This window comes from Mobula hypostoma, chromosome 2 (assembly GCF_963921235.1).
Source record: "Mobula hypostoma chromosome 2, sMobHyp1.1, whole genome shotgun sequence".
NCBI classification, from domain to species: domain Eukaryota; kingdom Metazoa; phylum Chordata; class Chondrichthyes; order Myliobatiformes; family Myliobatidae; genus Mobula; species Mobula hypostoma.
The window spans coordinates 150590176-150615820 of record NC_086098.1 but is presented as its reverse complement, the minus strand read 5'-3'; the positions used below and the strand labels follow the sequence as shown (position 1 = coordinate 150615820).

The 25645-nt window shown below is 41.4% G+C and overlaps 1 protein-coding gene across 10 annotated transcripts in view; it reads left to right on the top strand.

Annotated features, from left to right (window-relative positions):
* snap91a (synaptosome associated protein 91a) overlaps positions 1 to 25645 on the top strand; it is a 204328-nt gene that overhangs the window by 28924 nt on the left and 149759 nt on the right. For 9 of the 10 annotated variants that reach the window (XM_063040866.1, XM_063040865.1, XM_063040864.1 and 6 more), the window contains one exon: positions 21043 to 21185. The exons of the other annotated variant lie outside the window; for it this stretch is intronic. In XM_063040866.1, the coding sequence (XP_062896936.1) occupies positions 21043 to 21185 (143 nt within the window). The remainder of the gene's footprint in view (positions 1 to 21042; positions 21186 to 25645) is intronic. 10 annotated transcript variants of the gene reach the window in all.

The window sequence follows — 25645 nt, the reverse complement described above, 5'->3', positions numbered from 1 at the left end:
GGTCTTCCAGATCGCCCAGCCGTATGCACCTCTGGCAGATGTGACTCTGCGGGAGAGGGGCGTTCCCCCAAGACTGCCACATCTCACATGAGAGGCACATCACCGTCTCAGGCGACATTGTAAAAACTAACTGCGAGCTAGCTTGCCCTCCATCTCTTCTCATCAAAGCCTCAAAGCTCCACTCCTTCACTGGCCCACTCACGCTCTGGCTGCTTTGCTTGAGCTATCCCTCTATTTATCTGTTTGAGCTTTTCAAAATGTTTGGTCACCTGAACTCGACTGCCCAATCAGCTGCTTTCTGCTGAGTCTGAGCTATTCAAATCTTGATTGTCTAATTAACGGCTTACTGCTGATCTATTCAAATCTTGATTGATTTGATTGCACAGACCAACTGCCAAAACTGCCAGAATCTCTCGAGTCAAAGCCTCAAAGCTCCACTCCTTCACTGGCCCACTCACACTCTGGCCGCTTTCTGTCTCTATCTCTGGAGACAGCTTATCTACTGATGTCTACTATAAGCCTACGGACTCTCACAACTATCTGGACTATTCCTCTTCTCACCCTGTCTCTTGCAAAAATGCCATCCCCTTCTCGCAATTCCTCCATCTCTGCCGCATCTGCTCTCAGGATGAGACTTTTCATTCCAAGACAAGGGAGATGTCCTCCTTTTTTTAAAGAACGGGGCTTCCCTTCCTCCACCATCAACCCTGCTCTCAAATGCATCTCTCCCATTTCAATTCCTTTTGAGAAAAAGGACCGCAAAGGTAGTAATCTCGGGATTACTGCCTGTGCCACGTGACAGTGAGAGTAGGAATGCAGTGAGGTGGAGGATAAATGCGTGGCTGAGGGATTGGAGCAGGGGGCAGGGATTCAAGTTTTTGGATTATTGGGACCTCTTTTGGCGCAGGTGTGACCTGTACAAAAAGGACGGGTTACACTTGAATCCTAGGGGGACCAATATCCTGGCGGGGAGATTTGCGAGGACTACTGAGGTGACTTTAAACTAGAATGGTTGCGGGGTGGGAATCAAATTAAAGAGACTAGAAGAGAGGAAGTTAGTTCACAACAGGGGGGTGGGAACCAGTGCAGAGAGACAGAGGGGTGTAAAATGAGGGTAGAAGCAAAAAGTAGTAAGGTGAAAAGTAAAAGTGGCAGGCTGGCAAATCCAGGGCAAAAATCAAAAAGGGCCACTTTTCAACTTAATTGTAATAGGGCTAAGAGTGTTGTAAAAGCAAGCCTGAAGGCTTTGTGTGTCAATGCAAGGAGCATTTGTAACAAGGTGGATGAATTAAAAGTGCAGATTGTTATTAATGAATATGATATACTTGAGATCACAGAGACATGGCACCAGGGTGACCAAGGATGGGAGCTCAACGTTCAGGGATATTCAATATTCAGGAGGGATAGACATGAAAGAAAAGGAGGTGGGGTAGCATTGCTGGTTAGAGAGGAGATTAACGCAATAGAAAGGAAGGACATTAGCCGGGAGGATGTGGAATTGATATGGGTAGAGCTGCATAATACTAAAGGGCAGAAAACGCTGGTGGGAGTTGTGTACAGGCCACCTAACAGTAGTAGTGAGGTTGGGGATGGTATTAAACAGGAAATTAGAAATAAAGGAACAGCAGTTATAATGGGTGACTTCAATCTACATATAGATTGGGTGAACCAAATTGGTAAGGGTGCTGAGGAAGAGGATTTCTTGGAATGTATGCGGGATGGTTTTTTGAACCAACATGTTGAGGAACCAACTAGAGAGCAGGCTATTCTAGACTGGGTATTGAGCAATGAGGAAGGATTAATTAGTAATCTTGTCGTGAGAGGCCCCTTGGGTAAGAGTGACCATAATATGGTGGAATTCTTCATTAAGATGGAGAGTGACATAGTTAATTCAGAAACAAAGGTTCTGAATTTAAAGAAGGGTAACTTTGAAGGTATGAGATGTGAATTAGTTAAGATAGACTGGCAAATGATACTTAAAGGGTTGACGGTGGATATGCAATGGCAAGCATTTAAAGATCGCATGGATGAACTACAACAATTGTTCATCCCAGTTTGGCAAAAGAATAAATCAAGGAAGGTAGTGCACCTGTGGCTGACAAGGGAAATTAGGGATAGTATCAATTCCAAAGAAGAAACATACAAATTAGCCAGCAAAAGTGGCTCACCTGAGGACTGGGAGAAATTCAGAGTCCAGCAGAGGAGGACAAAGGGCTTAATTAGGAAGACGAAAAAAGATTATTTCAGTGGAGTAAAGGAAATTACAGTGGCATGAGAGAGGAACTGGCCAAAGTTGACTGGAAAGGGACACTGGCGGGAAAGACAGCAGAGCAGCAGTGGCTGGAGTTTATGCGAGGAGTGAGGAAGGTGCAAGACAGGTATATTTCAAAAAAGAAGAAATTTTTGAGTGGAAAAAGGATGCAACCGTGGTTGCCAAGAGAAGTCAAAGCCAAGGTTAAAGCAAAGGAGAGGGCATACAAGGAAGCAAAAATTAGTGGGAAGACAGGATTGGGAAGTTTTTAAAACCTTACAGAAGGAAACCAAGAAGGTCATTAAGAGGGAAAAGGTTAACTATGAAAGGAAGCTAGCAAATAATATCAAAGAGGATACTAAAAGCTTTTTCAAGTATATAAAGACAGTTGAGAGTAGATATAGGACCGATAGAAAATGATGCTGGAGAAATTGTAATGGGAGATAAGGAGATGGCAGAGGAACTGAACGAGTATTTTGCATCAGTCTTGACTGAGGAAGACATCAGCAGTATACCGGACACTCGAGGGTGGCGGGGAAGAGAAGTGTGTGCAGTCACAATTATGACAGAGAAAGTACTCAGGAAGCTGAACAGTCTAAAAGTAGATAAATCTCCTGGACCAGATGGAATGCACCCGCGTGGTCTGAAGGAAGTAGCTGTGGAGATTGCGGAGGCATTAGCAATGATCTTTCAAAAGTCGATAGATTCTGGCATGGTTCTGGAGGACTGGAAGATTGCAAATGTCACTCCGCTATTTAAGAAGGGGGCAAGGAAGCAAAAAGGAAATGAGGGACTTCCGGTAGAGCTCATGGAGTGAAGTCGTGTTCTTGACTCGCTCCATTACCTCTGAGTTTTTCTTCTTATGATCAGCTATATTTTAACTAACCATTAAGGCATCGACTTTTACAATACTTTGAAACAAATTGGGCTCTTTGATAATCGGATGCTTTTAAGGTCTGCTATGTCTAAGAATGGAAAAAATGGGAAGGACGGCAAACCTCCGGTTAGACCGAAAGGTACCGATTTTCCTCCGACTGAACCACCGGTGACTTTGAAAGCTATATCGGATCTAATTCAAAGGGAAATTTCAACCTCTATTACGGAGCTGATTCGTGCGGAAATTTCAATTAATTTCCAGAAAATTGCCGATTCAATCGATAAAATACAAACATCTATTACGGAACATCAGTCGGCTATATGTAATCTTCAAAAATCCACGCAACAAAATGAACTCAAGATGGAGAAAATTGAAGAAACAATTACTATAATGAAGAAGAAACTTGACTTTCTGACCTTTAAAAACTCTGACTTAGAATCCAGAATGCGACGGCAGAATCTTCGAATGATTGCGGTGCGTGAAGCTGCTGAATCTGATAACCCAATGAAGTTTTTTCTCAACTTTTAAAAGATGCATTTCCTACTGTATTTCCTGACCAACCACCGTTATTGGATCGTGTTCATAGAGCTCCATCATACTCGTCTAAGTCAGATAAACCTCGACATGTCATCTTACGTTTTCATTACTTTCAAGACAAGGAGAAACTGTTTCGATTCGTTCAATCTAAAGGTTACATTGATTTTTTGGATCTTCATTTTCGGTTTGTGGAGGATTTCAGTAAACCAATTCAGGATCAACGGGTTCGTTATAGATCTGTGATGTCGGAACTCTACAAGATGGATTTAAAACCAGCGCTGCTTTACCCAGCACGTCTAAGGATTCGTACGTTGGATGGAGCCCTCCGTTTTTTTGAATCTCCATCGGATGCCCAGAGTTATCTGGATCAATTTTCATCTTCAACATCTTAATCGTAATTTTTAACTATTTCCGTTTGATCGGAGGTTGTGAATCTGTCGGCCTTAATTTTTTTTTGCCTTATATGGGCAGAAAAGTTTATTTTTGATTAATTAATATGGTTGCTAAACTTTCTTTCTATCTGCGTCATTCCTTTCTTTTTCCCAGGGGATTCTGGGTGGTTATTCCCTCAGCATCATTCTACATATTTCCTTTGAGGCCTTAAATTTTGTAGTTTTTAAATCTACTTTTTTTTTGTAGGTTTTCATAACTAGTTTATGTTAATAATTTCATTTCTTTTTTTGTTTATTCATAGGGTCTGGGGTTTCTTGCGGTTTTTTTTATATTTTCTGGCTTTTTCTCTGTTATATTAAGTGTTTGTTTTAATTGATTTACTTTTTTTATTTTTTTACTGTTTTATAACTAGCTGATCTTTTTTATATTTACACTTTTTTAGGGAGCGTCTATCGGAAGTCATGAGGGTAGTTTTAGTGCTTCTTTCTGGCTGGTCTGTTTTAGATTTAGACTTGGGGTCATGGGGTGGGGGGTGGTGGGAGGGGCTTCACGTTTTAGTTTTTTTCTTCTTGGGCTATGTATACTATTGAAGTATTGGTTGCGTTCTCCTTCCCGGTATCTCTTATTTGTTCTGTTCCCTTTCCGGGTTTGTGGGTCGAGCCTATCGTCAATCCTCCTTTTTGCGGGTTGACTTTAGGGTTTATGGAGTCTATTATTAATTTTGTCTCCTGGAATACTAATGGTCTTAACCATCCTATTAAAAGGAAAAAAGTTTTTAAAGTGTTCCGGAGACTTAAAGCACAAATTCTATTTTTACAAGAGACCTATGTGCGGAGGGGGGACAGACTACGTTTTTTTAAATTCTGGAAGGAACAACAGTTTCATTCGAACTCTAACGCTAAGATTCGAGGCGTCTCTATTTTTATAGACTCCTCAGTTACTTTTATACAACATGATATTATCTCTGATCCGAATGGTAGATTTCTACTGGTTAGTGGTCTACTATTTAATAAAAAGGTAGTTTTGGTTAATGTTTATGCTCCCAATATGGACTGTCCGGAATTTTATAAATCATTATTCAATCAGTTCCCGAATTTGAATGAGTTTTCATTGATCTGGGGCGGAGATCTTAATACCTGTTTATCTCCAGCTTTGGACCGTTCGGCTCCTCTACGGACCTTACCTAATAAATCTGAAACTTTGATTAATTCATTCCTCTCTGATTCTGGGTCGACGGACATTTGGCACTTTTTGCATCCTCAGGAAAAAGATTTTTTTTTTCACATGTTCACCATTCCTATTCAAGAATTGATTATTTCTTTATTGACTCTCATCTTATTTCTTCAGTGATTAAATGTGATTATGACTCTATAACCATTTCGGATCATGCTCCACTTAAGATTTCTATTAAAATTAAGGCCAATACACAAAATAATAGACAATGGCGTTTTAATTCGCTGTTGCTTCAGGACTCGGACTTTGTTAACTTTATGAATGAACAGATTGATCTTTTTTTTACAATCAATTATACAGAGGATATTTCTGTGAACATTCTTTGGGATACTTTTAAAGCTTATATTCGTGGTCAGATTATCTCGTATTCTGCTGCTTTGAGGAAGAAACTGAAGCAGGAGGAGTTGGTAATTGTGGACAAGATTATGGAAATTGATAAGAAATATGTTACAGCTCCCTCTGAGGAGTTATATAAACAAAGAACTGAACTTCAAATGGAACACAGTTTATTACTTTCGTCCTCGATTGTAAACCAATTAAAGAAAACAAGAAGTGAATTTTATGTACACAGTGACAAAATTGGCAAACTGTTGGCTAACCAATTGAAGTCTAATTATGCTAAATTTTAAATTAATCAGATTTATAATCAAAATGATTGACTGATACTTGATCATGCGGGGATTAACAAACCTTCTTTGATTTTTATTCTTCCTTATATCAATCAGAGTCTCCTCGAGACTCTAAATGTATGAATGATTTTTTAGATAACCTAGACTTCCCTGAGATTTCACAGGATATGTCTTCTATGCTAGATACTCCCATTACCACTGATGAGATTAAGAATGTTATTTCCTCTATGAACCTGGGGAAAGCTCCTGGCCCTGATGGGTTTACCGCAGAATTTTATAAATGTTTTGCACCTTCATTAATCCCTTGGTTCTGTAGGGTTTTCGAGGCTTCATTAAAACTTGGTAAACTTCCCGAATCTTTCAATAGAGCGTCAATCTCTGTAATATTAAAGAAGGATAAAGATCCTGCTCAATGTGCATCTTATAGACCAATATCTTTATTAAATGTTGATTCTAAAATTTTTTCTAAGTTATTAGCAAACAGATTAGAAAAAGTACTTCCTTTTATTATTTCGGAAGACCAAAAGGGTTTTATTAAAGGTAAACAACAGGAATTCTGCAGATGCTGGAAATTCAAGCAACACACATAAAAGTTGCTGGTGAACGCAGCAGGCCAGGCAGCATCTCTAGGAAGAGGTACAGTCGATGTTTCAATCAGAGACCCTTCGTCAGGACTAACTGAAGGAAGAGTTAGTAAGAGAATTGAAAGTGGGAGGGGGAGATCCAAAATGATAGGAGAAGACAGGAAGGGGAGGGATGGAGCCAAGAGCTGGACAGGTGATAGGCAAAAGGGATACGAGAGGATCATGGGACAGGAGGTCCGGGAAGAAAGACAAGTGGGGGGAGGAACCCAGAGGATGGGCAAGGGGTATATTCAGAGGGAGAAAAAGGAGAGAGAGAAAGAATGTGTGTATAAAAGTAAGTAACAGATGGGGTACGAGGGGGAGGTGGGGCATCAGCGGAAGTTAGAGAAGTCGATGTTCATGCCATCAGGTTGGAGGCTACCCAGACGGAATATAAGGTGTTGTTCCTCCAACCTGAGTGTGGCTTCATCTTTACAGTAGAGGAGGCCGTGGATAGACATGTCAGAATGGGAATGGGATGTGGAATTAAAATGTGTGGCCACTGGGAGATCCTGCTTTCTCTGGCGGACAGAGCGTAGATGTTCAGCAAAGCGGTCTCCCAGTCTGCGTCGGGTCTCGCCAATATATAAAAGGCCACATCGGGAGCACCGGACGCGGTATATCACCCCAGTCAACTCACAGGTGAAGTGTTGCCTCACCTGGAAGGACTGTTTGGGGCCCTGAATGGTGGTAAGGGAGGAAGTGTAAGGGCATGTGTAGCACTTGTTCCGCTTACACGGATAAGTGCCAGGAGGGAGATCAGTGGGGAGGGATGGGGGGGACGAATGGACAAGGGAGTTGCGTAGGGTCGTTACTCTTTTTATTAACATTCGCACACTGTTAAATATTGTTTATACCCCCTCACAAAATGTTCCTGAGTGTGTTATCTCTTTAGATGCTGAGAAAGCTTTTGATAGAGTAGAATGGCCTTACTTATTTAAGGTGCTTGAAATGTTTAATTTTAGCTCGAAATTTATATCCTGGATCAAACTATTATATCATTCTCCTGTGGCCTCCGTCCGTACTAACTCTCTAAGCTCACCTTTTTTCCCTCTTTTTCGAGGTACTCAACAAGGTTGTCCTCTTAGTCCTTTATTATTTGATATTGCATTAGAACCTCTTGCAATTGCCATTCGAGAATCTCCAAATATTACTGGGATAACTCGGGGCTTAAAGTCCCATAAAATATCACTCTATGCTGATGACTTACTTTTATATATTTCTAATCCTCAAAAATTCATCCCTGCTGTTTTAGAGTTATTAGCACAATTTAGTCTCTTTTCAGGTTATAAATTAAATCTTAGTAAGAGTGAACTTTTCCCGATTAATAAACAACTTCCCTTATATCATAACTTTACATTTAAATTGATTAATAATTATTTTTCATATCCTGGGATTAAAATTACTTGTAAACACAAAGATTTATTTAAGATTAACTTTTTACCCTTAATTGACCATATTATTCAACTTTCATCTAAATGGTTTCCTTTATATTTAACTTTGATTGGTCGTATTAATGCAGTTAAGATGTTTTTTCTGCCAAAATTTTTATATATATTTCAGGCATTACCGATTTTTGTTCCCAAATCTTCTTTTGATAAAGTTGACTCAAAAATTTCTTCATTTATTTGGCAAAATAAAAACCCGAGACTGGGTAAAATACATTTACAGAAAGCTAAGAGAGATGGAGGTTTAGCATTACCTAACTTTAGATTCTATTATTGGGCAATTAATATTCGACATATGAAATTTTGGATACTTGACCAGGATATACTATCCATTCCTAAATGGGTAGCATTGGAATTACAATCTGTTCAGGGCTATACACTTGGCTCTATTTTAGGTTCCTCTCTTTTGATTTGAAACGCCTCAAACAGGTATCTAACCCGATAGTTAAATATACCTTACGTATTTGGTTTCAATTCAGAAAATTTTTTGATCTTAACCAATTTGGGCTAGCGATTCCTAGTTTAGGTAACATTTTTTCCTCCTTCTTTTACGGATCGTGCTTTTCAAATTTGGAAGACTAAGGGTATTTCACGGTTTTTGGATTTATTTTTAGATGGTTCCCTTATGTCTTTTGAACAATTATCTAATAAATATAATTTATCAAGAATATATTTTTTTAGATATCTACAAGTTAGAAATTTCCTAAGTACTATACTTTCTTCCTTTCCAATGCTTCCTCCTGCACACATTTTAGATACTATAATTAACCTTAATCCACGTCAGAAAGGTGCATCGGCTATGATTTATAATATTATTATGAAACTTAGGAAAGCTCCATTTGATAAGATTAGGGTAGATTGGGAACAGGAATTGGGTTCTATCATTTCCGTGGATGACTGGGGGCAGATTTTACAATTGGTCAATACTTCCTCTATCTGTGCTAAACATTCCCTAATTCAATTTAAAGTTGTTCATAGAGCACATACGTCCAAAGATAAATTAGCTCGCTTTTATTCTCATATTAATCCTTTTTGTGATAGATGTCCGGGGCAGATAGCCTCTTTAACTCATATGTTTTGGTCTTGTCCTACTCTGGAAACTTTTTGGAGAGACATTTTTAATATTATCTCAAAGGTATTGAATATAGATATCTCTCCTCACCCTATTACTGCTATCTTTGGACTACCTAAAATTTCCAGTAATCTTTCTCCTTCAGCCCGTAGAATGATTGCATTTCTTACTTTAATGGCGAAAAGATGTATCTTACAACATTGGAAAGAGCTTAATGCTCCACCCACCTTTTTTTTGGTTCTCTCAGACGATATTATGTTTGAATTTGGAGAAAATTAGAAGCAATCTTTATGATTCCTCACTTAAATTTGAACAGACCTGGAGATCTTTTATTCAATATTTTCATTTAATGTAATTTTTTTTCTTCTCTTTTTTGCTCCATATTTATATACCCTTCTTGGTTTTTTTACTGTTTTTAATGGAGGTCGGGTTTGAGGACGTGATTTTAAGTTCTTTAACTCTACTTGGTTCCAAGTTAGCCCATTGCTTTGCTTTGCTTTTAGTTTAGTTGCACGGTGGGTTTTTTTGGGGGGGGTCTTTTTCCCTATTAAAAAAAATATATAAATATATATATAAAAATTAGTATACTATTATGTTACCTTAGTATGTTATGTTTAAATTACATTGTTTGTATCACTTTTTTTTTCTGTATTAATATCTCCTGTAATTTTATATTCTAACAGTGTATTACTGCCTATATGGCTTACCTTTTTGTATACTTATTCAATAAAAAGATTTAAAAAGAAAGAAAGAAAGGAAATGATAGACCTGTTAGCTTGACATTGGTGGTTGGGGAAGTTGTTGGAGTCGATTGTCAAGGATGAGGTTACAGAGTACCTGGAGGCCTATGACAAGGTAGGCAGAACTCAGCATGGATTCCTTAAAGGAAAATTCTGCCTGGCAAACCTATTACAATTTTTTGAGGAAATTACCAGTAGGCTAGACAAGGGAGATGCAGTGGATGTTGTATATTTGGATTTTCAGAAGTCCTTTGACAAGGTGCCACACATGAGGCTACTTAATAAGATAAGAGCCCATGGAATTACGGGAAAGTTACATACATGGATAGGGCGTTGGCTGACTGGCAGGAAACAGAGAGTGGGAATAAAGGGATTCTATTCTGGTTGGCTGCCGGTTACCAGCGGTGTTCCACAGGGGTCCGTGTTGGGGCCGCTTCTTTTTACATTGTACATCAACGAATTGGATTATGGAATAGATGGCTTTGTGGCTAAGTTTGCTGACGATACGACGATAGGTGGAGGGGCTGGTAGTGCTGAGGAAACGGAGAGTCTGCAGAGAGACTTGGATAGATTGGAAGAATGGGCAGAGAAGTGGCAAATGAAGTACTATGTTGGAAAGTGTATGGTTATGCACTTCGGCAGAAAAAATAAACAGGCAGACTATTATTTAAATGAGGAAAGAATTCAAAGTTCTGAGATGCAACGGGACTTGGGAGTCCTCGTACAGGATACCCTTAAAGTTAACCTCCAGGTTGAGTCAGTAGTGAAGAAGGCATTCATTTCCAGAGGAATAGAGTATAGGAGCAGGGATGTGATGTTGAGGCTCTATAAGGCGCTGGTGAGACCTCACTTGGAGTACTGTGGGCAGTTTTGGTCTCCTTATTTAAGAAAGATGTGCTGACATTGGAGAGGGTACAGAGAAGATTCACTAGAATGATTTCGGGAATGAGAGGGTTAACATATGAGGAATGTTTACCGCCCTTGGACTGTATTCCTTGGAGGTTTGAAGAATGAGGGGAGACCTCATAGAAACATTTTGAATGTTGAAAGGCATGGACAGAGTGGATGTGGCAAAGTTGTTTCCCATGATGGGGGAGTCTAGTACGAGAGGGCATGCCTTAAGGATCGAAGGGCACCCATTCAGAACAGAAATGCGAAGTAATTTTTTTACTCAGAGGCTGGTGAATCTATGGAATTTGTTGCCACAGGCGGCAGTGGAGGCCAAGTCATTGGGTGTATTTAAGGCAGAGATTAATAGGTATCTGAGTAGCCAGGGCATCAAAGGTTATGGTGAGAAGGTGGGGGAGTGGGACTAAATGGGAGAATGGATCAGCTCATGATAAAATGGCAGAGCAGACTCGATGGGCCGAACGGCTGACTTCTGCTCCTTTGTCTTAAGGTCTTATGGTCTTATGATTATGAGAGAAAACTGGCAGGGAACATAAAAACTGACTGTAAAAGCTTTTATAGATATGTGAAAAGAAAAAGATTGGTTAAGACAAATGTAGGTCCCCTGCAGAAAGAAACAGGTGAATTGATTATGGGGAGCAAGGACATGGTAGACCAATTGAATAACTACTTTGGTTCTGTCTTCACTAAGGAGAACATAAATAATCTTCCGGAAACAGTAGGGGACAGAGGGTCCGGTGAGATGGAGGAACTGAGGGAAATACGTGTTAGTAGGGAAGTGGTGTTAGGTAAATTGAAGGGATTAAAGGCAGATAAATCCCCGGGGCCAGATGGTCTGCATCCCAGAGTGCTTAAGGAAGTAGCCCAGGAAATGGTGGATGCATTAGTGATAATTTTTCAAAACTCTTTAGATTCTGGACAAGTTCCTGAGGATTGGAGGGTGGCTAATGTAACCCCACTTTTTAAAAAAGGAGGGAGAGAGAAACTGGGGAATTATAGATTGGTTAGCCTGACATCGGTGGTAGGGAAAATGCTAGAGTCAGTTATCAAAGATGTGATAACAGCATATTTGGAAAGCGGTGAAATCATCGGACAAAGTCAGCATGGATTTGTGAAAGGAAAATCATGTCTGACGAATCTCATAGAATTTTTTGAGGATGTAACTAGTAGAGTGGATAGGGGAGAACCAGTGGATGTGGTATATTTGGATTTTCAAAAGGCTTTTGACAAGGTCCCACACAGGAGATTAGTGTGTAAACTTAAAGCACACGGTATTGGGGGTAAGGTATTTTTGTGGATAGAGAATTGGTTGGCAGGGAGGAAGCAAAGAGTGGGAATAAATGGGACCTTTTCAGAGTGGCAGGCAGTGACTAGTGGGGTACCGCAAGGCTCAGTGCTGGGACCCCAGTTGTTTACAATATATATTAATGACTTAGAAGAGGGAATTAAATGCAGCATCTCCAAGTTTGCGGATGACACGAAGCTGGGCGGCAGTGTTAGCTGTGAGGAGGATGCTCAGAGGATGCAGGGTGACTTGGATAGGTTAGGTGAGTGGGCAAATTCATGGCAGATGCAATTTAATGTGGATAAATGTGAGGTTATCCACTTTGGTGACAAAAACAGGAAAACAGATTATTATCTGAATGGTGGCCGATTAGGAAAAGGGGAGGTGCAACGAGACCTGGGTGTCATTATACACCAGTCATTGAAAGTGGGCATGCAGGTACAGCAGATGGTGGAAAAGGCGAATGGTATGCTGGCATTCATAGCGAGAGGATTCGAGTACAGGAGCAGGGAGGTACTACTGCAGTTGTACAAGGCCTTGGTGAGACCACACCTGGAGTATTGTGTGTAGCTTTGGTCCCCTAATCTGAGGAAAGACATCCTTGCCATAGAGGGAGTACAAAGAAGGTTCACTAGATTGATTCCTGGGATGGCAGGACTTTCATATGATGAATGACAGGATCAACTAGGCTTATACTCGTTGGAATTTAGAAGATTGATGGGGCGATCTTATTAAAACTTATAAAATACTAAAGGGATTGGACAGGCTAGATGCAGGAAGATTGTTCCCGATACTGGGGAAGTCCAGAATGAGGGGTCACAGTTTGAGGATAAAGGGGAAGCCTTTTAGGACCGAGATGAGGAAAAACTTCACACAGAGAGTGGTGAATCTGTGGAATTCTCTGCTGCAGGAAACAGTTGAGGCCAGTTCATTGGCTATATTTAAGAGGGAGTTAGATATGGCCCTTGTGGCTAAAGGGATCAGGGGGTATGGAGGGAAGGCTGGTATAGGGTTCTGAGTTGGATCATCAGCCATGATCATACTGAATGGGGGTGCAGACTCGAAGGGCCGAATGGCCTATTCCTGCACCTATTTTCTATGTTTCTATGTCTTTGGACCATTGGAGGAAACTAGACTACCTGGAGGAAACCCACATGGTGACATGGAAAACATACAACCTCCTTGCAGATGGTGTTGGAATTGAACTCCAAACTCTGATGTCCATAGCTGTAATAGCGTTGCACTAACTGCTGTGCTACCACGGCATCCTTGCATTTGTACTGCATGCTTCTAAGTATCCAAATAATTTTGATTTCTAACTGATCCAGCAACTTTCAAAAATTTCCTTACATACTTGCCCTACACCCTTAAATGTGGAAGAGACAGAACAATAGTCTTAAACTGCAAACACGAGGAAATCTGCAGATGCTGGAATTTCAAGCAACACACACAAAAAATGCTGGTGAATGCAGCAGGCCAGACAGCATCTATAGGAAGAGATACAGTTGATGTACAGGATTTTTTCTCTTTTTTTTCTCCCTCTGTCTCTCTCACTATAACACCTTGCCCATCCGCTGGGCTTTCCCCCCCCCCCCATTTCTTTATGAAAGTCCTGCCGTCCCAGGAATCAATCTGGTGAACCTTCTTTGTACTCCCTCTATGGCAAGGATGTCTTTCCTCAGATTAGGGGACCAAAACTGCACACAATACTCCAGGTATGGTCTCACCAAGGCCTTGTACAACTGCAGTAGTACCTCCCTGCTCCTGTACTCGAATCCTCTTGCTATGAATGCCAGCATACCATTCGCCTTTTTCACCGCCTGCTGTACCTGCATGCCCACTTTCAATGACTGGTGTATAATGAACCCAGGTCTCGTTGCACCTCCCCTTTTCCTAATCGGCCACCATTCAGATAATAATCTGTTTTCCTGTTTTTGCCACCAAAGTGGATAACCTCACATTTATCCACATTAAATTGCATCTGCCATGAATTTGCCCACTCACCTAACCTATCCAAGTCACCCTGCATCCTCTTAGCCTCTTCCTCACAGCTAACACGGCCACCCAGCTTCGTGTCATCCGCAAACTTGGAGGTGCCGGTTAGTAGGTTAATTGGTCATTTTAAATTGTCCTGTGATTAGGCTAGTGTTAAATATGTTACTGGACAGCACAGCTCATTGGACGGGAAGGGCCTGTTCTATACTAAATTTTAAAAAAAAACAACTTTTCAACTTAAATCACTGGTTAGTTCTCGTCTAAATAATTCCAGACTCTAGCTGTTGAGGTAGGATGTTAAAGCCAAGGCCAGAATCCAGAGGTTTGTGTGATACCAGCACAAGTAGTGTAGACCGCAAAGAAAATTAGACTGTTCTTGGCCCAGAGAAGACATTAATGGGGGCTAGATGTACTTTGTTGCATGTAGGGTTTTGCTAGAGTAGATGTAACTTCCATTGGCATGAAGGCTCTTGATAAGCAGCCTTAGAATTTATTAGACATCTCACATTTTTTGTTTGAAAGCCAAATGAGAGATGAGTCTTTTTAGATAGAAAATTCTTGTATGTAGCCCCTTTTCCCAAAATGGAATGAGTAGACTTGGATGTATACTTTAATGGAAGCTATTTTTAGGGATGAGTGTAATCGTAGATTTGATGGGCAAAATGACCTAACTGATCCATGGATGCTGATTCTGATGGTCTGTGTATATGAGCTGTTAATGATTATATCTAGTTACCCAAATCTTTTGCACATTTCCTTTACAGCAGGATTCTATAAAGTATTTGTTTCTTGATTCAGGTGAGTTGATTTCACATTGCCAAATGAAATCTACAAAGTGCATAGGAGAAACTTTCTGTTCCCATGTGATCTGCTAGAAATTGCTCCTAATTGCCAACAGGTGCCATGGTAGTGTAATGGTTAGTGCAACACTATTTCAACCTGGGGCGTCGGAGTTCAGAGTTAAATTCTGGCATCCTCTGTAAAGAATCTTTGTACATCCTCCCCATGGAATATGTGGGTTTTTTCTGGGTCCTCCACTTTCCTCCCACAGTCTAATGATTCACTGGGTAGGTTAATTGGTGCTTGTAATTTGTCCTGTGACTTGGTTAGTGTTAAATCAGCGTTGTCGAGGGTTGCTGGGAGGGCGATGCAGCTTGAATGGCCTATTCTGCGCTGTATCAATAAATAAATACATCAATGTAGTCTCCAAGCTGATTTATTAATTGTAATTCAAACATTTACGTGGCATAAATCTGAGGCCGCAGCACATCCCTGGTGAATGTCTCTTGTCACATTTTAGACTATGCTGCCTTTAATGTTACTCATTGCCTTGCTCCCAACTAATTAGTAACAGTTTCAAAGTATTGCCTAAGTGCACTAATAACCTGTCTAAATAACCAAATTTTAAAGAACTTGTGCTGATCGCTGCAGTAGGCATGAACCTGAAAAGAGCATCACACTTTTTAAACTTTGCATCCTTCAAAAGTTAAAATTGTTCCAATTATTTATTGGAATCAAATATAATTTTGTAATTAAGTTACAAATTTTCAAAGGAAGTAATTTGATAGGTTGTTTATTGCATTGACTTCTGTAATGTCCATTTTATCCTATAACTAGAAGATGTTAATTCTATTACGTATTTTTGGCAATGAGCTTTCAAAGATTTTTTTTACAATATTTGACATTGGGAATATGGGTGGTTATATAGGTATTTTGTAGTGGATTTTGTGTCCATATCAGCAGAATTAGATTTCTTGTTTACAGGAATGGTTGTCTGGTTTGAAGCAACACTGGGAATGATGCTGAATAGCTTCCTTGGAAGTCATTGTCTTCAGTCATTGATATTGATATGAGGCTGGACTTGCATTTGGGTCATATTAGGTAAAAATCAGCAGGTTTCTTCAGAATTTTGCAAATCTGTTGAGTTGGTAAATTAAGACGTTTATTGGTTGCTTCTACAAATCCGTGGGTAACCCGGAAATAATTTTTTTTAAATTCGAGGATTTGTCCATATCCACTATCAAGGGCCCTGCCATCCAGGCCATACTCTGTTCTTGCAGCTGCCATTGGGAAGCAGGTGCAGTCGTCTTACGTCCCACACCACCAGGTTCCAGAACAGTTATTACCCCTCAGTCAGCTGGCTCTTGAACAAGTGTGGATAACTTCAATCACCTCAACTCTAAACTGATTCCACAAGCTATGGACTCACTTTCAAGGATTCTACAACTCATATTCTCAGTGTTATTTATTTACTTCTTAAATTTATTTTTATTTGTATTTGCAGTTTATCTTTTGCACATTGGTTTTTTGTCATTCTTTATGTGCAGTTTTCATTGTTCTGTTGTATGTTTGTTCTACTTTGTATGCCTGCAAGGAAATGAATCTCAAGATGGTTTATGGTGACATATAAGTACTAAAAAGTGAGAGTGCCTGCTTCAAAGACTTATCCAATCTATTGCAGTTTCTGATGACCCTCAGGATGAAAAATATCCAAATGAAATTGAGCCACTGGCATGCCTCCTTTCTGAATCTATTAGTTTGTTTTGCCCACATAGATCCTCTGAGATGTTGATGCCAGGAACCTAAAGCGGCTTTATCCCACTGACCCCTCAATAAGGACTGATGTGTATTATGACTTATTCTTCCTGAAGTCTGCAATGGTGTTGTTGATATTGAGTGTGAGGCCTCAGACTAGAGGGACGTTTGCAGCGCAGTATAGGCCCTTCGGCCCACAATGTTATGCTGACCTTTTAACCAACTCCAAGGTCAATTTAACCCTTCCATTCTATATAGCTCTTCATTTTTCTATCAAGCATGTGCCTGTATTTCTAGGTCCCTAGAAGTGTTCAACTAGGGCCCGACCATTGATTATGAAACCCTGATTTGTCTTCCCAAAGTGCAACACCTTACCCTTGCCTGAATTAAGTTCTATTTGCCATTCCTCAGCCCAGTTACCCAATTGATAAAGTTCCCTCTGTAAATCCTGACAACTATCTTCCCTATTAACAGCACCACCTATTTTAGATTAATGTGCAGACTTACTAACTATGCCTTGTACATTCTTATCAAAATAGTTTGCATAGATGACAAATAGTAATGGGGTTCACACTGATCCCAGAGGAGCATCACTGGTCTGAAAGTCAACCTTCCACCATCATCCTCTACACCGTCAAGCCAATTGTGTGTCCAGTTAGCCAACTCTCCCTGAATCCAATGTGATCTAATGCCTTCAGTTTCCACTTTGTCTTTCCACGGTAGCTAGGGTAGTAAAGAAAGTTTTTGGCACATTTGCCTTCATAAAGCAAAGTATTGTGTACAGGAGTTGGGATGTTATGTTGAAATTGTGTAAGACATTGGTGAGGCTCATTTGGAGTATTGTGTGTAGTCTTGGTCACCTAACTACAGGAAAGATATCAATAAGATTGAAAGATACAGGAAAAAATTACACGGTTGTTGGCAGGACTGGAGGACCTGAGTTACAGGCAAAGGTTGAATAGGTTAGGACTTTATTCCATGGAGCTTGGGAGAGTGAGAGGAGATTTGATAGAAATATACAAAATTATGAGAGGTGTAGACAGGGTAAGTGAAAGCAGGTTTTTTTTCACTGAGCTTGAGTAAGTTAGAACTAGAGGTTATGGGCTAGGGGTGAAACATTTAAGGGGAATATGAGGGGGAACTTCTTCACTTAGGGTGGAGAGAGTGTGGAACGAGCTGCTGGCTGGAAGTGATGGATGCAGGTTCGATTTCAACGTTAAGAGAAATTTGGATAGTTACCTGGATGGGAGGGGTATGGAGAGCTGTGGTCTGGGTGCAGGTCAATGGAACTAGGCAGATTAATAGTTTGACATGGACTAAATGGACCAAAGGGCCTGTTTCTGTGCTGTAGTGTTCAATAACTCAACGTTCTGGTGAATTACCCTGTGTATACCCCGTGATGCTGGAGTCAATTATAAAAGATGAAATTACGACACATTTGGATGGCAGTAACAGGATAGGTCCAAGTCAGCATGGATTTATGAAGGGGAAATCGTGCTTGACTAATCTTCTGGAATTTTCTGAGGATGTAACTATGAAAATGAACAAGGGAGAGCCAGTAGATGTAGTGTACCTGGACTTTCAGAAAGCCTTTGATAAAGTCCCACATAGGAGATTAATGGGCAAAATTAGGGCACATGGTATTGGGGGCAGAGTACTGACATGGATTGAAAATTGGCTGGCTGACAGGAAACAAAGAGTAGCGATTAACGGGTCCCTTTCGGAATGGCAGGCGGTGACCAGTGGGGTACCACAGGGTTCAGTGCTGGGACCGCTGTTGTTTACAATATGCATTAATGGTTTAGATGAAGGGATTAAAAGTAACATTAGCAAATTTGTAGATGACACAAAGCTGGGTGGCAGTATGAAGTGTGAGGAGGATGTTATGAGAATGCAAGGTGACTTGGACAGGCTGGGTGAGTGGGCGGATGCATGGCAGATGCAGTTTAATGTGGATAAGTGTGAGGTTATCCACTTTGATAAGAACAGGAAGGCAGATTATTATCTAAATGGAGTCAATTTAGGAAAAGGGGAAGTACAACGAGATCTAGGTGTTCTTGTACATCAGTCACTGAAAACAAGCATGCAGGTACAGCAGGCAGTGAAAAAAGCTAATGGCATGCTGGCCTTCATAACAAGGGGAATTGAGTATAGGAGCAAAGAGGTCCTTCTGCAGCTGTACGAGGCCCTGGTGAGACCACACCTGGAGTACTGTGTGCAGTTTTGATCTCCAGTTTTAAGGAAGGACATTCTTGCCATTGAGGGAGTGCAGTGTAGGTTCACAAGGCTAATTTCTGGGATGGCAGGACTGTCATATGTTGAAAGATTGGAGCGACTGGGCTTGTGTACACTGGAATTTAGAAGGATGAGATGGGATCTGATTGAAACATATAAGATTATTAAGGGATTGGACACGCTGGAGGCAGGAAGCATGTTCCCACTGATGGGTGAGCCCAGAACCAGAGGCCACAGTTTAAGAATAAGGGGTAGGTCATTTAGAACGGAGTTGAGGAAAAACTTTTTCACCCAGAGAGTGGTGGATATGTGGAATGCTCTGCCCCAGAAGGCAGTGGAGGCCAAGTCTCTGGATGTTTTCAAGAAAGAGATGGATAGAGCTCTTAAAGATAGCGGAATCAAAGGTTATGGGGATAAGGCAGGAACTAGATACTGATTGTGGATGATCAGCCATGATCACAGTGAATGGCGGTATTGGCTCAAAGGGCCGAATGGCCTACTCCTGCACCTATTGTCTATTGTCCCTTGACGTTCAGTGGCATCACCATCACTGAATCCCCTACTATCAACATCCTGGGGGTTACTATTGACGGGAAACTGAACTGGTCTCGCCATTTACAAACCGTGGCTACCAGAGCAGGTCAAAGGCTGGGAATCCTGCAGCGTGTAACTCACCTCCTTACTCCCCAAAGCCTGTCCACTATCTACAAGGCTCAAGTCAAGAATGTAATTAAATACTCGCCACTTGTCTGGATGAGTGCAGCTCCATCAACACTTAAGAAGCTTGACACCATCCAGTACAAGGTAGGCCACTTGATTGGTACCCCTTCCATAAACATCCAGTCCTTCCACCATCAACGAACAGATGCAGCAGTGTGTACTATCTAGAAGATGCACTGCAACAACACACCAAAATTCCTAAGGACGAGAACAGTAGATACCTAGGAATACCACCACTTGGAAATTCCCCTCCAAGTCACTCACCATCCTGACTTGGAAACATGTCGCTGTTCCTTCATTGTCGCTGGGAATTCCCTCCCTTACAGCACTGTGGGTGTACCTGTATCTCGGGGACTGCAGTGGTTCAAGAAGGCAGCTTGTCACCACCTTCCCAAGGGGAGCTAGGGATGAGCAATAAATGCTAGCTTAGCTGGTGACGCCCACATCCCGTAAATGAATACTTTTTTTAAAAAATCATCTTGTACAACTCTTTTAAGTTACCTCTCATCCTCCTTCACTCCAAAGCAAAAGGCCCAAGCTCACTCAACCTATTTTCAAAAAATATGCTATCTAGTCCAGGGAGTATCCTAGTAAATCTCCTCTGCACCCTCTGAAGCTTCCACATCCTTTCTATAATGAGGTGATCAGAATTGAACACAATATTCTAAGTGTGGTCCAACCAGGGTTTTATGGAGTTGTAACATTATTTCATGGCTCTTGAACTCAATCCCCTGACTGATAAAGACCAACACACCATTTGGCCTTTGAAACAAGCTTATTAACTTGTGCGGCAACTTTGAGGGATCTATGGATATGGATCCCACGATCCCTCTGTTCAGGCCCTTCAGCCCACAATGTTGTGCTGACCTTTCAACCTACTTTAAAATCAATCTCACCCTTCTCTCCTGCATAGTCCTCCATTTTTCTATCATCCATGTGCCCATGTAAAATTTTTTAAATGCCCCTAATGTATTTGTCTGTACCACCACCACTGGCAATCTTTGTAAAGAACTAGCATCTGACATCGTCCTGATACTTTCCACTAATCATCTTAAAGTTATGCTCCCTCGTATTAGCCACTTCCACTCTGGGGAAAAGTCTCTGGCTGTCTACTCAATCATACCTCTTTTCTTCTTGTACACCTCTATCAATTCACCTCTCATCCTCCTTTGCTCCAAAGAAAAAAGCCCTAGCTTGCTCAATCTATCCTCAAAAGATTTGCTCTCTAGTCCAGGCAACATCTTGATAAATCTCCTCTGCATCTTCTCCCTTGACTCACAATGAGATGAAGGAGCTTCTAATTTTGCTCTTTCCCACAGCCTCTAGATATACCCACCTGCATTATGGGGAAGGGAGAGGGATGAGAGAGGGTGATTTAAAAAAAAAGTATATTATAAAAATAAGGTTATAAACATGTTTCTTTATGCTGTGTTTTCAAATTCTTACTTTGTACTCCAGTGTTTTCCACACAATAAACTTCACTACCTTTTAAATTGCAAAATCTAATTCAGGAAGTTCTTTTGGCTGGTTATATCTGAATTTCATCTCTTTGCTTTTCAGATCTTATACAAGCTACGAATGAGACCAACGTTAACATACCTCAGATGGCTGACACTCTATTCGAGCGAGCAACAAACAGTAGCTGGGTAGTAGTATTTAAGGCTTTGGTTACCACGCATCATTTGATGGTCCATGGCAATGAGGTACAGTTTAATTAATTTAATGCCACTGAGAACTGAGTAATATTTCAGTATTGTTTGCAAGGAACAATTCTCAAATTTCTTTGAGATTTATTATCAAAGTATGTATAGAATATACAACATTGAGATTCGTCTTCTTGCAGGCAGCCACAACACAAAAAAACACAACAGAATCCACAAAAAAACCCATATATCAAAGACCATCAAACATGTGTGAAAAAAAGAGCAAATTATTCAAGCAATTAAAAAGTAAACAAGTACTATAGAGACCAAAAATCGCAAAGTTGCTGAAAGTGAGTCCACAGCCATGGAGCCAGTTTAGCGCCGAGGCAAGTGCAGCTGGTTCAGGAGCCTGAATGGCCACAGGCCACAGCTGCAGAATCAGTTGAGCTCTGAGGCGAGTGAAGCTGATCCAGAAGTCCAACGTGGCAGGGCAACAACTGCTCTAGAACCTGATGGAGTGCCCCCAAGACTCCTGCATCACCAGCTCGATGGTAGCAGCGAGAAGACACAGATGGGTCCATAACGCCATAGGAACCAGGAGCAGGATTAGGCCATTTGGCCTGTCGACTCAAATGCAAGCAGGCAGAATAGCCTCAGGTGGGCGATCCTGGCTGTCATGAAGTAGTGAACTGAACACTGGTTCCTATTGGAAACAATATTCAGAGATTATGGGTGGGAAGGGTGACAAATGAAGAAGCAATCATTCTTCATTGCTGGGTCTAAATTATAGAACTTCCTCTCTAGCAGCATTGTACCTCCACAAGAAGGACTGCAACTGTTCAAGAAAGTGGCTCACCATTGTTTTCTTGAGAACAGTTGGTAATAGGAAATAAATAATGGCTTTGTTGTTGATCCCGATGGCTCAGAGCAGCAATGAGAGAGGACGTCTTAGAAGGTCCTACGAATTGGACCATTTGGGTGGTGCTCAGAAACAAAGTGAGCAGCCTCTTTGCTCGTATACTACAGATCTCCTTAAAGGCAGCAGTGTATAGAGAAGCAGATATGATCTGAATCAGCATCAGATTTAATATCACTGACCTATCTCGTGAAATATGTTGTTTTGCGGCAGCAGTACAGTGAAGTCAAATTTACTGTCATTTAATTATATACATGTATATAGCATATATAACCATATAATGTATATGGAAATGAGACAGGGTTTCTCCAAACCAGGGTGTAAAGCACAGTAGTACACATAACACACATAACACATGATAACTTATGAAGGTACTGTAAAGATAAAACCTACAGATGAATCATGCATAAATAACAAACTAAAGTGCATTAATATTAAATATTATAAGGTGCAGAACAGATTAACCAGTGACACTTCGAATACGATGTGACTAGGAGTTCAGGAGTCTAATAGCCCGAGGGAAGAAACTGTTTCCCATCTTGACTATTCTTGTTTTTATGCATCGAAGTCTTCTGCCTGGTGGTAGAAGGTCAGAGGGTGCTGGATGGATGGGTGTGATCCTTAATAATACTAAGGGCCCTGCTTACGCAGAGCTCCTGATAAATCTCCCCGATGGATGGTAAGGAGACCCCCTATGATCCTTTCAGTTGTTCTTACGGTCCTTTGTAGGGAGTTCTGATCCGATGCTTGGCTGCTGGCTGCTCCAAAACCAGATGGAGATGCAACTTGTCAGGACGCTGTCAGTGATGCTCCTGTAAGATGCAATTAAGACATGGGGGAGGGGGGAACCTTGTTTACCTCAATCTTCTCAGGAAATGGAGGTGCTGCTGTGCCGCCTTGTTCAGGGGAGGTGATAGTAAGGGACCAGGTGAGGTCATCCTAGGAACTTGCTGCACTTAACTCCCTCTAGGGAGGAACCATGAATTTGCAGAGGGGTTGGTTTGTCTGCAACTTCCTGAAGTCCATAATGATTTCTTTTGTCTTCTCCACATTCAGGCTTGTGTTGTCCTTCTCCCACCAAACCACTAGCTGCTCCACTTCCTCTCCATAGTCCGTCTCGTCATTGTTCTTGCTAAGGCCAACCACTGTGTGTCATCTCCAAACCGGATGATACAGTTTGAGCTGGATTCTGCAACACAGTCGTGTCAGCAGTGTGAACAGCAGTGGGCTGAACAGACAGCCCTGGGGAGCGCCAGTGCTCAGCATAATGGGATAGAGACATTGCTGCCCACATGGACTGACTGGCCTTACTGTTAAGAAGCCCAATATCCAGTTTCAGAAGATGGTGTCAAGATCCAGCGAGGACAGTTTCCTCACCAGTTTCTGGGGTATGATGGTGTTAAATGTCGAACTGAAGTTCATAAACAGCAGTCTAACACATGAGACCCCATTTTCCAGGTGGGACAGGACTGAGTGGAGGACAGAGGCTATTGCATCGCCAGTGAATTGATTTGAGTGATAAATGAACTGGAAAGGGTCCAGTGTACCTGAGAGAAAGGCTTTAATATGTTCCATGACTAGACACTCAGAGCATTTCATAATGGCTGATGTTAATGCCACTGGATGATAGTCATTTAGGCAGGTTACTGTCACCTTCTTTGTTACTGGAGTGATGATTGCCGCTTTGAAAACCAAGGGGACAATGGACGGTTCCAGAGAGGTGTTGAATATATCCATCAGTACCTTTGTTAGCTGGGCTGTGCAGTCTTTCAGAACCCAACCTGACAGCTTTGCATGGGTTGACTCTGGCCAGGGTCTTCCTCATTTCAGCTTCAGCCAGATGGAGTGTCTGCTCCCCTGGGGGGGTGTGGGGGGGCCGGGGTGCCTTACTCGCCAGCACTTTGTTCTGTGCATCAAACCGTCTGTAGAAGACATTCAGCCTCTCAGGGAGTGAAGCATCCTGGTCACTGACATGCAGGGTAGATTTGTAGTCTGTAATCCTCTGTATTTCCTGCCACATGTGCCTCGTGTCCCTGGTATCGCAGAAGTGGCTGTAAATTCTCTGAGAATATTCCTGTTTTGTCTTTCTGATGGATTGCACAGTTCTTGCTTTCCTGAGAGCTGTTGGAACCCCTGATCTAAAGGCGGCATTACAGTCCCTCAGCAATGCATGGACCTCTGTAGTAAAAAGTGGTTGGGTAATGTTCATGGAATCATTGTCCGTTCAGAAATCTGATGGCAGAGAGGAAGAACCTGTTCCTGAAAAGTTGAGTGTGTGTCTTCAGGCTCCTGTACCACCTGTTTAACGCCAGTAATAAATAGAGGACATGTCCTGAGTGATGGGGGTCCTTAATGATCAGTGTAGCCTTTTTGAGGCATCACCTTTGGTAGATGTCCTCGATGTTCAGTAGGCTAGTGTTGATGATGGAGCGGACTGAGTTACCAATTTTCTGCAGCTGTTTCTGATCCTTTGCAGTGGCCCCTCTATACCAGATGGTGATGCAACTAGTTAGAATGCTATAAGAGTAAAATAACTATATTTGTATGGAATTTCAACTTCCCCAGAAATAAGTGGGATCATCTTACATCATTTTGTACTCCTTTACACTTGTGCACTGAAGAATGACAATAATCAGCCTTGAATCTTGAATGTTGGTGTTCAAGATTCAGAGAGAATGGAATAAGCAGATGGCTGTTTATTCCCCTCCATAGATGCTGCCTGACCTGCTGAGTTTGTGCAGCGTTTTGTGTATTTTGCTCTGGATTTTCAGCATCTGCACAATGTTTTTGAGAGAATAGAATATTCAACGTGCATCAAGGAGTACCTTTTGAGTCAGTATGTAGATAGACCTGTAGGATCTTGGGGAATGTAGCTAGGCAAGTAGCTGAAATGTCAGTAGGAGAGCTTTTTGGTGATACCGTCCATAATTCTCAGGTAGTTATGGAAAGAGATGAGTAGTCTAGAAGTTAAGGTCTTGAATTTTGGGAATAGGAGGATGGTATTGATTAGTTGGCAAGATACTCAAAGCAGGTGGAAATTTGTCCTGATCAGAGCAATGTGATGCACTTTGGGGCGGCGAGATTGTGTAATGGTTAGCAGAACTCTTTACAGTACAGGTGATCTGTGTTCAATTCCTGACACGGCCTTTAGGGAGTTTGTATGTTCTCCCCATGACCACATGGGTTTCCTCCGGGTCCTCCGGTTTCCTCCCACAGTCTAAAGATGTACTGGTTGGTAAGTTAATTGGTCAATGTAAATTGTCCTGTGATTAGACTAGGATTGCTGGGTGGCATGACTCGAAGGGCTGGAAGGGCCTATTCCATGCTAAATCTAAATAAGTAAGTAAAATGTAACATGTTACTATGACATACAGGGTCCAAGAGTGTATGGAGGAATAAAGGGACTTTGGTGCATGAGTCAAAGTTCCCTGAAGGTGGCAGTGCAAGAAGATAAAGTGTTAAAGAAGGCATCTAACATATTTGCCTTCATTGGACAAAATGCAGAATGTAAGAGCATGGTGGTTGTTACATCTGATGTACCCTGTGCCATTCTGGTCACCACACTATAGAATGGGCGTTATTGCACAGGAGGGTGCATTGAAGA